This window comes from Lithobates pipiens, unplaced genomic scaffold, assembly GCF_037356315.1.
Source record: "Lithobates pipiens isolate NorthernLeopardFrog02 unplaced genomic scaffold, aLitPip1_a1.2 Scaffold_16, whole genome shotgun sequence".
Taxonomy (NCBI): Eukaryota; Metazoa; Chordata; class Amphibia; order Anura; family Ranidae; genus Lithobates; species Lithobates pipiens.
This window is the reverse complement of record NW_027507748.1, coordinates 494,402,396-494,417,148: the sequence shown is the minus strand read 5'-3', so window position 1 is coordinate 494,417,148 and position 14,753 is coordinate 494,402,396. Positions and strand designations below refer to the sequence as shown.

Sequence of the window (14,753 nt, the reverse complement as noted above, 5' to 3'; positions counted from 1 at the left end):
CACTAACCTCAAAACAAGTACAGTATGTATAATCAGAATAACCTAGCAGACAGCAATTTTAAGGGCTATTTCCCTATCGACATAATTACATTAACCTAATCGTAAGGCTGGTTTACTAAAAGTTAAAAATATTCACACAAACTGAATAGTCATATTATCCAATTATTATTTACTTTTTTCCATGTGCACATAACTGGATAATTAAGATGAATGAAGTGAGTGTGATTCTCAGCCCTGTTAGTAAATCAACCCAGCTCCGTTCACTCACACTCCCAAAAATTATTGGTGGCCAAACTCACATACAGTCCCCCAATATCATGTCACTAAAATAAAACTGTTTGGTACCCAAAATTGAATCACATTTATGGCAGTGCTTAGAAGAATTTTTTTTTTTTTTTTTTTTACAGATAGTAACCAAAATCCCTTTAATTCTTGCAAGCAAGAACATGAAAAAGGCAAACAAGAATGGTTTTTACAGGCAAGAGAGTTAGGCTTTAATAATAAAGTGGAATGTCAGTAATTTTTTTTTTCAACTTTCCATCTATTAAATCTTCTGGTAAAAAGCCTAGGTTTATGACATCATGCACAGCTCTCCCTCCCACTCTTGTGAGAGTTCGTCAGGAAGGGGGGGCGAGTCCTAAAAGAGCCAAAGAGAGCTGCAGACCTGGAGGTGTGCCCCTTTGTGTCTGTGTAAATCCAGGAAGTGAACAGTCAGCAGCCCACAGTTAAAATGGATGCAGCTAGACTCAGTGGAGGGAGATTTTGGCAGCATATTTGGCAAATACAGAATCACAGTATATATAAAATAATACGCAAAGCGGTTGGAGGGAAACTTCAGAAGGGCAAAGATGTTTTTATTACAATTTATGTGAGCAGACTGCAGTTTCTTTTTAACTTACAACTGATGTCTTATATCAGAGGAGCAGCTAGGAACCAGTCTGAATACTTGCACAGCATTCCCGCATGTGCCAGTGACATTGCATACTGTACATGATCACAAATCGGGAACGTTTTAGCTTGGATGTGTGCTGCACTGGTCACAGGATTACATATTTTGCTTGCCAGAGCTTCAACAAGTTGACAGCGCATTAAGCGTTGTATAATTTGTGATTTATCATTTCCAGCTCCTGGAGTACCGGCTACCAGGGAAGAGACACTGGCCCCTTTCATAGCCTATGGATATCAAACTAAAGTGCACTAAGCTACCAGTCGAGGTACATAATACACATATATATATAGATATATATTTTTTTTTTTTTTTTAATTAGTATTGATAAAAAGCAAAAACCGGGGTCAAATGTTCAATGCACTATATAGCACTGAGATCCTCTAAAAGAAGGTTCCCAATACAATTGTTAACCTATTTGTAATAGCTGGCCATTTTTTGGATAGGCAGCTTGGGAATATCAAGGCTCAAGCAATTATAATTAGTGCAAAGTAATACTAAAAGACACCTGGCCTAGAAGACTTGAAGCAGTTTCAGATTTTCGCCTAGAGGACTGGCACTCAGGCTTTCCCAGTAGGCATGCTGAACATATCTACTCTCCAGTCTAAGAGCCTTTTGGGGGAACCAGGGAACACAAACAAGGGCCTGTACACTGGAGCATTGGATGCCACCAAGCTGTCAACCCTTGTGCACAGAGCAGCAACAAATACGACAATAGCTCTTGCAAAATACTTTTGGCACTCAAGAGGATGAAGCCATAGAACTTAGCATACATTAGAATTAATCCATTTTACTGAACTGTGAATTTCTGTTCAAAAGAAGAAAACAAAATTTATCAGTATAAAAAGGAAAGGGATTGGAGCGAAAGTGTTTCTCTTTAATCAACACTGCACAGGATCACAGTAAATTCTTTATTTAATAAAGTAAAGAGCAATGCTGTTGAACCACATAAAACTGCTTTTGTTCACCTTGATAACACCATTTAGAACATGGAAAGATACTGTTTTCTTTGACATAGCGCATCATTAATTTGCACTATATATCTAGATATATATATATATATATCTAGAGATGGATATTTCTCTCATATTATATATGGCAGCAGCCACTCCTTACTTGGTTTTTGAAGGTGTATGATCTAGGGCGGTCACCCTTCCTTGACTATTTGGTGACAAAGAACAAGGATATTCATATCAGGTGTCTTGACCCCAAACATGCAGGTGCATGTTGCAGGCTAGTGCCTTTATTGCCCAATAACTTGCACCTTTAAAAAACAAGAAATGCCAGCTTGCATATTTCTTCCTGAGGTTTATTCAGAAAAGCAGTGCACATAAAAAAATTGTAGCAAAACTAGAAACCAGAGTTTGAACCAAAGATTGCTGTACTCGTCTAAAGAATACCTTTTCAATGGTTACGTCATTGAATATCAGTGGTATTTTTACCCCTTTAATAAAGAAAAAACTCTTGAAAACAGTTGGAGTCAACTTTCATAAATGCTATTCTGTGTTGTTAAGCGCCCATCATGTATTTTCTTGAGAGTCAGTTAAATCAACCTGTGCTTGACCCATGCTGGGCAATAATGCAACAGCTTTGCTTCCTACCCTTTTCCTTAGCAGCACGCACTCTCCGCATCTAAAGAGAATGGGGGGGTGAAGGAATTGTGAGTAAGAAAAAAAGTCTTGTGTAAGATCCAAGTCAAACTAGTAGCATGCAGGCATACTTTTGGCTTCACCACTAGCCCCCAGGTGCCTTGGCTCAGAGGGGCCCATCCTAACCCCAAAGACACAAGTCAGTAATTTCATCACCACCAAATCCATTTACTCTTCAATAAACTTTAATCTATAGAAGCCTTTCTCAACCTTTTCAACACAGAGGAACAAATGGAAATAGTTCTCCGGTCTCTGGAACCCCTGCTAAAAATGATAAATCTACAACTCATGATACATTAGTGTGATGGTCAGTAGGAAGAATGGTCCTTATACTTGTGATCATTGGGAAGAATTACCTCCTTACAGATAGCAAAAAAGATCAATGGTGTCAGTGGGAACTTATCCGAGAGGCAGAAATGGCACAATGCTGAAGGAACCCCTAGCAACCTCTGGAGGAACCCTAGGGTTCAACGGAACACTGGTTGAGAATCACTGATCTATAGTGAACAATGCATTACATGTAACCTGTGCATCAGACCCTGCTCATTCTCCACCAACCTGCTTCTTAGAAGGGGCTTATTGGAGGACTAAGCACCAACTGGTGTGAAACATGGAGGAAGAACAGGCACTGGCAAGACAGTGGGGTTTAGTTACTAAAGCTGGAGAGGGTAAAATCAGGCTCACTTCTGCATAGAAACCAATCAGCTTCCAGGTTTTATTGCCAAAGCTTATTTCAACAAGCTGAGGCTAGAAACTTGGTTTTTATGCAGAAGTGAGAATGGTTTTGCAATCTCTGGCTTTAGTAAATAAACCCTAGTGTCACATGTTTCATATTGTTAAAGTTCATCAAAGAAAAAAAGAAAAAAAAAAAAGAATTTGGCAAGGATGAGGCTTTTTCATGTCAAACCTCTTAAGAGCCTACATGGGGCTGAAGACCCCATTGCCACATTAGAGCACTAGGCCAATCCCCAAATGTCAGCATCGTCACGAGATGAAGGCAACAAGCCATATATTCCTCCATACCCAGAAATATCAGATAATTGCTCCTTGCAACCAAATTCAGTAGCAAAGCAATGGACAGTATTTGCTGCTGGGAGGGGCATGAATCAATGTGTTGCTCCCAAAACACAAAAAAAAAATGACATATGTTGGGAAACAGCAGGCATACACATTCATATACAATGGCATCCACTCAATTCATAGCAGCATATGGTATATTCATTAGAAAATAAAATAAAACACTTGCAAAGTTTAATTTTCAAACGTTAATATATTTTCTATTTTGTTGTGAACATATGCATCGGTCACCCCTAATCGCAGAAACTGACATCATAAAAAAAGGGGGAACATTGTGTAAAATGCCTCTTAAAATAAATATTTCTCTTTTATAAAATAATAAAACTTCAAATAAATATACTTTACACTAAACAATATGTTGAAAAAATTAGAAAATAAAGGCTGACTCTTAACGTAACTGTACAATATACAGAAAGTCCAAAGAGTAGAAATATTAAGGTTCAATAAGGTGAAGCACAATCTAACCATACGGATAGATTCACATTCCACTGAATGTATATTAGTACATTTTTGTGATTGTGCCAAATCGTGTGGCACTATATTTCACAGTTGTAAATAATATATACAAAAATATAGCACATTATCTCTGGCAGAAAAAAAAAAAAGTAATTTGCTAAATTACAAAAATGTTGCAAGTATTATTCACAAACAATGCACAGTTTTATGTAGGAGTGTCTGTGTTGCTTTAGCTTATACAAAGTGTGTCACAGAACACTGTGCCCTAGGCAGAGCTTGATTAAAGGATCTCTAACAAGCCTATCAGTTAAGATAGCACATAAAAAAAAGCATTTCACTGCAAACAGGAAACACAGCTATCTACCAATTGTGCCAAGATGACCATTTTTATGATTGCATATGTGTGTTAAAAGTCCATTACTTTTACGCTCTAACTCCATCTGCTATGTTGGCTTCCCCGAGTTCCTGGGCTGTAACTGTGGCACTTTACAACATACTGTATTTGACCTTTTGCATCGGCATCCAGGTCTTTTTGCTCGGTCATAACAGCCCTGGCACAATTTAAGGCAACCCTTGGCTGGAAGGTAACACCACAAACAAGGCAAGAACATAGACATGACACCAATGACAGACCAACGAGTACAGCAATGTGCCTGACTGCAGGAGCAGGGGTTGTCAGCACAATTGTCCTCATCATCATTTGAGCAATGATAGAACAGGCACTTAACACAGCAAACACAAGTTCCATAGTCCACAACCTCCTGTGCTGAGCAAAGGCACCGCTTGTCACAAACCCAACAAGAGGGAAGAGTCCTTGGATAAGTGCATTCTTGGCACTTACATTTCCCACAGCTCTCACACCTGTATGCATGTAAGCCCAAGTCTTCTTTGCTGGAGGGTTTTAACTCCTCTGGTTTCAGCTCAACCTTGGGTTGCACCCGAATGATTCGGTCAGCACCCAGCCCAGATGATGTGTGGGATGGACCTAAAAGTCTCTGCTCTGATGAATTGCTACTTGTGCTTGTCCTTGTACTACTCCGAGATCCCGTACTCGCAGTACTGGTGGATCGTGAAAAAGATGCCGGAGATGAGGAATGCATTGGAGCAAGAGGACTCCTGCAAAATTGCCTCTGGTCTGTTACCGTGTGTACTCTTTCATTTTTGTGCTGGGTAGTTTGATGAGGAGTAGGCTTAATCCAAGGCCGGGGAGCCACTGTAGGTCCTTCTGTATACTCATTAGTATTTCGTATGGCTCTTATCTGTTCCAATGATAACACATGAACTTGCTGTGTTAGTATTTCCCTAGAGTCAATGTCAACACGGGGTCTCCCATTGTCACGCCGAGTCTGGAGTAAAGGCTGGGTACCGCTGCCATTTTGTACTCTTGTCTCCATCAGTACTCTGAAGAGTTTTCACTCCAGTAGACCGAGAACACATCTGAAATTCTGTTGAGAGAAACAAACAAGTCATTTATTTTGCTAATGATCCATGCAAAATATATATTAAGGTTTTAGTCACAAATAAGAAAAAATGCTAACAAAAAAAAAACTTTTTTGAAGTACTACAAGGTGGAACAGGTCATTTTTTTGGTATTCAAATTTGAAGACTGCTACAACATATACCCAAGTCTTGAGGTAGCCTAAAGTGGCTATGTATACAAAACCTGGGGTCAAAACCCCCAATGAATTTACTTTACTGATAACCTGGAAAGCACATTCAACTGTGTCTACAAGATCCCTTATAGCAATGTGTTTACAAGTCCAGGACTGCTTTGCGCTCCCTGTACTCCACCAGCCCCGGAGTCTCTATAGGAGAGAGAATATCTGTAGGCACCTGAGCTACCTTCACTAATCCCAACTGGAGCACAAGTGAAGCTGTTTTCTATTTTATGAACATGGAAAAGCCCTTTAAGTATCTCAGAATTTGTTGAAAAATGCTACACGTCTTTGCAAAATAACCTGCAGTTTAGGTACTGGTGAGCACGCTATTACATACATTGGATTTCAGATTTGCCCTTGAGATTTTTGAAAAATACTGATCCAGCTCATTTTTCTATAGTTACAGGCTTAGCAGAAACTTAATCCAGGAAAAGCTGTACAATTGTAAAAATATGAATTTATCATAATCAGAAATCAATGCAAGATGACCTGTTACGTTTGAAAGTATAAATAGATATTCTAATACTTCTGCTACACAAAGTGACCTATTTCTAGCATACAAAATTGAGGCTATGTATACAATGAGCTTTGAAATCTAGGTGTCAACTTGTCATTTAGAAGTCTGAGAGTGAACTCAGCCTTTAGTATTTAAAGCCCCTTTATAACCTGGGCAGGGCCATAAATTATTAGGTGATCTATTCAACTGGGATTTGCTTTAAGTCATCAGCATTAAAACTAATACATCCTGTTCTCAAATATTTCCTGTAAGCAGCAATAAAAAGAATCCTTTAAGAGTTTGTAGGGGATGGGGGAGGGGATCACGTGAGAATTCCTTACACATCATAAAGCCCAAAGAGAAATAACATACTACAACTGTCTCTGTGCAAGTTATGCTACAGAACGCTATACTGTATACAATGGGAATGTTTCTAGGTAGTAGATAAAATGTGAAATTATCAATACAATTTATGTAATGTACATAACGGAGATAACTATATATCCACTGATAAGCCTTCACTAAGACAAGTCAATTTGTATTCATGTCGCAAACAGAGCACTACCAGGAGTAGTTATGGAGTGGATGACTATGTTGTCACTGTTTCTTCAAGGAAAAGACTTCCGGGAAAATTTCAGTGCCACTCTTCAACTGTTGCGTTGTCTAGACCAGTGGTCTCTAAACTATGGCCCTGGAGCCAAATGCTATCCTTTGCTTGCCACTATTCCTGACACTGATACAAGGCACTATTCTCCCCAATGACACAATGGGGCACCATTTATCTCACCAATACCAATGGTGGGGCACTGCTTACTCCTAGGACATTTTCTACTCACACTGGAGATCCCTGGTCTGGACTCTGCTTTGCACCAGTAAACATGGCAGCTCTTGACAAAACCAAGATCTGGCCACCAATGACAGGCTTATGTTAAAAGGCAACTGTAGGCCAAACAATATAACAAAACAGAAGTAGTTTCCCCAAGTGCCCTCCCTTTTGACTTATTGAACTTTGTGTTATAAAACACAAGATAGCAAACTTCTACAAGCATGCAGGAAAATCTCAGATTTGCAAGAACTAAAAGTCTTTCTGCATCGCAAAACAATCACCAATTAGACAGCTAACAAATATTACCACATATGACCAGCCAGGTCACAGCCAAGTAACAGGAGAGCAACAATAAAACGAGGTGAATATGGCCTCTAAACACTACACAAATTGCATCAACCACGACAAAGGAAGCTTATGCCTTCCTCTCGTATGTGAACATGTCTCAACAGGTGTATGGAAACCAGGTTCCTCTTCAATTATATTCAAGTAACAGGAAACCAGCTGCCATAATCCGACTCTCTCTCCCCTCTTTCACTCAGGTCACTGCGATGTGAATGACAATAGCCAGAACACTTGACTATTCGCATATCAAACACTACCTGCATTTTACAACACAAGTCCTTTACGGTTTCATGGCTTTGATACACAAGGCCAAAGGACCTGTTCACTAAAACGGATGAGAATGGGTTGAATAATGCACATTATTCATGGAATTTACTACATGTCGCGCAAACAGGATGCTATTACCCTTACAACGTTTTTTTTTCTGGGTGAAGAGCCCTTTTAATTGCTGAGATCTATAGATCCGGGCCTGTTTCACTGGGCAGCCATTCTGCACACAGAACATTCTCTGTTAAGTTAGTTGACAATGAAGGGATTGTGATCATTGCTGTGCAAACACTATCCAGGGCCTATGTGAAGCGAAAGGTGAATGTGCATTGCCTATTAGTTCAATGCATTATGTCGTGCGCAAATGCGCTATAGGTATATCTGGATTTAGGCACATTGCTTATCTGCTAGTATTTGGATTATTTTAATCCACACTTCAACTTACTTAAGAAATAAAGCACATCGATTAGACCAGTTATTATATAGAATTATATTGATTAAACAGATTATATAGAATTATATTGATTAGACAGGTTAATATATATAATTATTGACCGGATAGTTAGCTCTAGCAGCCATCTGCCCATTTTAAATAGGGCAACTTTCTTAAACTGAAAACATAAAAGTCTAAAAGAGGCCCTCATTTATAGGTATAGCACTTACTTTGCCTGGCATATTTCTGCATACAATTCATCTGAAGGAGACTATGTTGTTGATTTACTAAAACTGGAGCGTGCAAAATCTGGTGTAGCTCTGCATAGAAACCCAACCAGCTTCCAGTTTTATTTTTATTTTTTTAAAACAAGCCAAAGTTAGAAGCGTATTGGCCACCATGTGCAGCTGCACCAGAGTTTGCACTCTCCAGTTTTAGTAAATCAAACCCAATATATCTCAATTCTCCCTGCGGTGCATGCATTCAGCTAAACACTGTATATGTTAACACATACACTTTTGCATACGTATACACATGCATGTGTATTCAACGCAAATTGACTTTTTTGTCCTTGTGAATTTCATTGGTTACACAACACTCCTTTTCTAATGCTTTGTTAATCCACTTCCATGTACACGACACTTTTTACTAGACGTGTATGCAGCAAACAAACTTATGGATGTTTCCATTACTATAACAGGAGCGATCTGACTTGCCTGAAGCCAGTATTATTTTCACACCCAAGTTGTGTAACCAAAGTACATAGAATTTGTAAACTGAAGATGTCCCTCTACTTTCTATGTAAACATTGCTCAGGCATTTAATATGGAAAACTACAAATACACCAACAACAAACGTGCAATGCGCTGTACGTGCTAAATAAAAATGAAGTTGAGAATGCGCCGTTTGAAAACTTTTTCCTTCCTTCTGTTAAACCCTCACCAGTATACAGTTGCGTAAGCAATGTAGAACATTAAAAAAAAAAAAAAAAAGAAGCGCAACTCCAAAACCTGACAAGTGACGTCTGATTTACATTACAAAATGGTTCTCCAAAAAAAAAAAAAAAAAAACACTGCTCAGATACACATCCTGAAAATACAATTAGAAGGAAGTGAAAGGAACCAAAAGTAACAATTCCTCAATATGCTATAGAACTTCTCTTCTTTCCAAGTCTAGCCTACTCAAGCGAATCTTTAGTCAAAGCGTGGAACTGAAAAGTAAGTTGATATCCCTCAACATATTAAAAAAAAAAAAAAAAAAAAAAAAAAAAACAAAGTTGCATAAAGTTTCTGTTAGATGTCTGCTCTCTTTTACACTGGAATTCAGTCTATGAATATGCTGATGACTTTTTACAAAAAAAAAAAAAAAAAAAAATAAAAAAATAAAAAAAAATATATATATATATATATATATATATATATATATATATATATATATATATATATATATATATATATATATATATATATATATATATATATATATATATATAAAATGTTGTTTTTAAAGCTACATTTTGAAATGTAATTAAGTTTATGAAATGTTAATTTTGCTGATTTTAAATGATAATACAATTTTATATATATATATATATATATATATATATATATATATATATATATATATATATATATATATATATATATATATATATATATATATATATATATATATATATAAAATAAATAAAATTGTATTATCGTTATTTAGAATCAGCAAAATTAACATTTCATAAACTCAATTACTATATATATATATATATATATATATATATATATATATATGTGTATGTATGTAATTGAGTTTATGAAATGTTAATTTTGCTGATTTAAAATAATTTTATATATTTTTTATAATATATATATATATATATATATATATATATATATATATATATATATATTTATTATGTATTAAAACTCGCCTAAAAATAATCATAATAAAAATAGGGTCCATATGTACACAAGCATATAATGCAAATCTTTCTGGATAGCAGGAAGCCATTCATCATGCTTTCAGCAGGTTATCTTCACATAAAAGGTATTTGTTCATTAATGGCAGGAAGTAATCTATATAGAGGAGAGGATATGTCATGTTTTCCTGCAGGTCTTCCCCACATATACACACAGGCCTGCAATGTAAATCACCAAACAGCAGCCATCCAGGGTGATCACAACTAAGACAACATCAACAATACTCTTATGAGTTCTGAAAATGTCAATCGAGGTCAACAAGATAAACAGCTTAGCGAGAAGTAATAATAAAAAAGTACAACGGCGCTGATCCTTGTCACTTTTTCCAGTAATAAAAAAACTTTTCATAGCAGAAAAAAAAAGGGGGAGATCCATCTAACCCGCCCCCCAAAAAAGGCTTACCCAGTTATGGAAAAAAAAAAATGTTTTCTGCACTGATTAAACTTTTAGCATTATTGCAAAAGATTTGCCACTTTTTAACATTGTATTCTTTGCAAGTCTTAACATTTTTATTTTTATTTTGCATTTGCAGTCAAATAAATAAACACTAAAAGGCAAAGCTGATGTGATAAAGGAAAAAAAAAAAAAAGATCAGCAAACAAACACTATTTTGTTTTCCTGATGCTGGATGGGCTATGTGAATTGTAGAGCTGTCTCTAGGTTTCCTCTGCCAACCCCCCCCCCCCCCCCCTCCTTTCAATCCCCTCCTCTGAAAAGCCCATTAGGAGCAGAGTGTGTGATCAGACTGAGGATTAGAGAGGGGAAGGGGAGGGGGGGGGGAGCAAGGAGTTTACTGTGGGGACAGGGTGAAAAGACAGAAATAGCTCTTTAAACTAGACCACAACATTTCCGAAGCTGCTCAACGCCACAAGATATATCCTCTTCGAAAGTCAAAATAGAACTCAATGCAAACCACAGAGTGGAAACTTTGAGTAAAGATAGCAGGAGGCTGATCAACACACTAAAAACAACAGAAAAATAAACTAAAACAAGTCGCTGTACACCCCCTAGAGCCATCCAAAGCGACCCCTACAAGTCCAGGTAGTAGGGAAGAACTTTGCTGATGAGCCCTCCACAAGTTATGTTCCTTACAAGTAGACCACATCAACTTGTTATACGCTTTTCCAAAACAAGCCACGTTTCCGCTCCTGGCGGAGGCTACATAATAACAGAATGCGGGGATCTGCAGGGGGGGGGGGGGGGGGCGACTTGTCCCTGGATCACCATAGTGTAAAAAGGGTCTCCACCACCACTTGGGGTCACCTACATGGCCATGATCCAGACTTTATCCACAACTAATAACACTATTATGTAGGTGCAATATACTAAATGTTGTTATTAGGCAGCTAAAATGTCCCATAGAGTTTGCTACATTCTTTTTTGCACGTGATCTTGGCTTTATATAAAAGGAAGACATATTATGTGGGTGCAATATGTTACATAGTATCAAGTATCTAAAACGTTCCATAGGGTTGGTCTTCTAGTTTGTACATGATCTGGATTAAGAAACTTATTATATGGGTGGAATAAGCTAGGTGTTTCATAAGTAATGTCCCATATAGCTTGCCATCTTCTATTTTATACATGATCTGGGCTTTATAGAAAATTAGGAAACTTACTATATGGGTGGAATATGCTAGGTGTCATTAAATAATGCCCCATAGAACCTGCCCTCTTCTACTTTGTACAAGATCTGGGCTTTATAGAAAATTAGGAAACTTATTATATGGGCAGAATATCCTAGGTGTCATTATGTCCCATAGAGCTTGCCATCTTCTACTTTGTACATGATCTGGGCTTTATAGAAAATTGGGAAACTTATTATATGGGTGGAATATGCAAAATTGTATCATGCAAGTACAACAACAACAACAAAAAAAGTTTCAGAGCTTGATATCTTCTACTTTGTACATAATCTGGACTTTATAGAGAAATAAGAAATATATATGTGTGTGCTAAATTTACCAAGTTATGTCTATAGAGCTTGCCATCTTCTACTTTGCACATGATCAGGGCTTTATAGAAAATTAGGAAACTTATTATATGGGTGGAATATGCTAACAAACCAAAAAAAAAAAGTCCCATAGAGCTTGCTATCTTCTACTCTGTACATGTTCTGGGCTTTACTGAAAATGAATACAACTATTACATGGGTGTAATATTTTATCAAGTACTTGTACTTGAGTGTATCAATACACTCCCATAGAGTTTGCTATATTCTATTTTGTACATGATCTGGGCTATAAACAAAGTTAGGAAACTTAGGGGCTTAATATGCTAAATGAGATCAAGCAGGTCCCTAATGTCCTGAAAGTCCCTAAAAAGTCCCGCAGTGTCTGTAATCTTCTATTTTGTACATGATCTGGGCTATAAACAAAGTTAGGAAACTCATTAAAGTGACAGAAGTTGCTAAATGAGATCAAGTAGGTCCCTATAAAGTCCCACAAATACCTAAAAAGTCATATAGTGTTTGCATTCTTCTATTTTGTACATGATTTGGACTATAAACAAAATTAGGAAACTTATTATAAGAGGTAGAATATTCTAAAATTAGACCAAGTAGGTCCTTATAAAGTACTTATAAAGTCCCATAGTGTTTGCCATGTCCTGTTCTGCACATGATCGGGGCTTTCTATTAAATAAGGCAACTCTTATAAGGGTGTAATGGGCACAATCTTAATGAAGTAGGTCTCTAGAAGGTCCCAGAAGTACCTATAAAGACCTATTGCACTTGTAAACCTATTCTGCACATGATCTGGGCTTTCTATAAAACAAATGCAACTTGTATAGGGGTGTAATAGCCACAATCGAATGAAGTAGGTCCCAGAAGAACCTATAAAGTCCCACAGTGTTTGCAATCTTCTATTTTGCACAGAACTAGACTAGAACTCTTATAGGGGTGTACATAATCTGAAGAAGTAGGTGCCTATAAAGTCCTAGAAGTACCTATAAAGTCCCAGAGTGTCTGTAAACCTATTGTGCACATGATCTGGACTTTCTATAAAAAAAATACAACTCTTGTAGGGGTGCAATAGGCACAATCTAATGAAGTAGGTCCCTAGAAGTCCCTCTAAAGTCCCATGGTGTGTGCAATCGTGTGTTTTGCACATGATCTGGGCTTTCTATAAAAAGAATACGACTCTTATAGGGTTGTAATAGGCGCAATCTAATCAAGTAGGTTCCTAAAAGGTCCTAGAAGTCCCTCTAAAGTCCCACTGTGTGTGCAATCTTGTGTTTTGCACATGATCTGAGCTTTCTATAAAAAGAATACAACTCTTATAGGGTTGTAATGGGCACAATCGAATGCAGTAGGTCCCTAGAAGGTCCTAAAAGTCCCTCTAAAGTCCCAGCATTTGCAAGTTTGTGTTTTGCACATGATGTGGGCTTTACACAAAGTTAAGAAGCTTCTTGTGGGAATGCAATGTTATAAAGTCCCAGAAGTCCTTCTAAAGTGGCAGTGTTTGGAATCTTGTGTTTTGCACATGATGTGGGCTTTAATCAGGGGGTGCAATGTGATGAGGTAGGTCCCTACAAAGTCCCATGGTGTGTGCAGTCCCGGATTTTGCACATGATGTGGACTCGCTAACAATTGAATAGGGCTGTGATATTGAGGTAGGTCCCATGGTGTCCGATCCGGCTCTCAGGAGGATCCCCCGTGTGTGCACATACATGCCCCCGATGGAGGGCCTCCTGCTCCGCACTCACCGTAAGGACTCGTGTCTCCGGAAAGTTTGCAGGCTCCGTCCTGGTCCAGTCCGGTCCAGATCCGGCGATGGAATCGTACATCCAAATGCGATGGAAAGTTAGGAGGAGTAGTAGGAGGCTGGGAGTGGTAGTAGTATGAGCGGAGCGAGGCCGGGGTGACAGGGCTGCGGGTTGCAGTGTGATGATCGGGGCTGTACGGCAGTAAATGGCGTCATGTGGAAGTGAGGAGGAACAGAGCAGTTGTTGTCCCAGAGGATATATCGCATCCGGTCCGTGCTCATTGGCTCTGCGGGACTACATTCACTTCACTCCCAGCTCTGAGCCACAGGAGGGATCTCACAGGGCAATGGCCTCTGATCACTGCGAGTACTCTGCCTGTACTGCACGATCAGTGGGTGGGGAGGAGAGACACACAGAGAGGGAGAGGGAGGAGAGACATCACTGGGTACTCACATCATTGTCCTATCCAGGGGGACACCACCCCCCTAACATGACATATGTCATCACAACTCAACATTCATTCACAAAACTCATCACACACACAACTACAGTCCTATCATCCATCTCCAATCATTTCATATACAGAAGAGCAAAAAGAGTGTTGTGTCTGAAATAGTGCTCATATACACAATGATTATATATATATATATATATATATATATATATATATATATAGATATATATATATAAATAAAATCATTTTATCATTTAGTATCCCACCAGAAGATAGAAAAGATTGTTCAATGTGTCATAAACAGTGCTCATATACACAATGATTATATATTTTATCATTTTATATCCCATCAGAAGATCAAAAAGATGTGCCATACATGTAATTATTTTATATACAAATTATCGATAGGTTTAAATGTCCAATCAGGAAATCAATAAAAATGTTTTAATGGTGGTCATACACAGAATG

General features: G+C 37.8%; 1 protein-coding gene across 1 annotated transcript; it reads right to left on the bottom strand.

Moving 5' to 3' along the window:
* Positions 1 to 3,845: 3,845 nt before the first annotated feature.
* Positions 3,846 to 14,218, bottom strand: SPRY2 (sprouty RTK signaling antagonist 2). Its single transcript, XM_077483056.1, has 2 exons — positions 13,832 to 14,218; positions 3,846 to 5,573 (listed from the first exon to the last, which is right to left on the bottom strand). The coding sequence occupies exon 2, from the start codon at positions 5,520 to 5,522 to the stop codon at positions 4,572 to 4,574; it is 951 nt and encodes a 316-aa protein (XP_077339182.1). The 5' UTR covers positions 5,523 to 5,573; positions 13,832 to 14,218; the 3' UTR covers positions 3,846 to 4,571.
* Between the last annotated feature and the right edge of the window lie 535 nt (positions 14,219 to 14,753).

Excerpts from the sequence above, each read along its gene's own strand:
- SPRY2 (XM_077483056.1), bottom strand. The coding sequence starts at position 5,522 with ATGGAGACAAGAGTACAAAATGGCAGCGGTACCCAGCCTTTACTCCAG.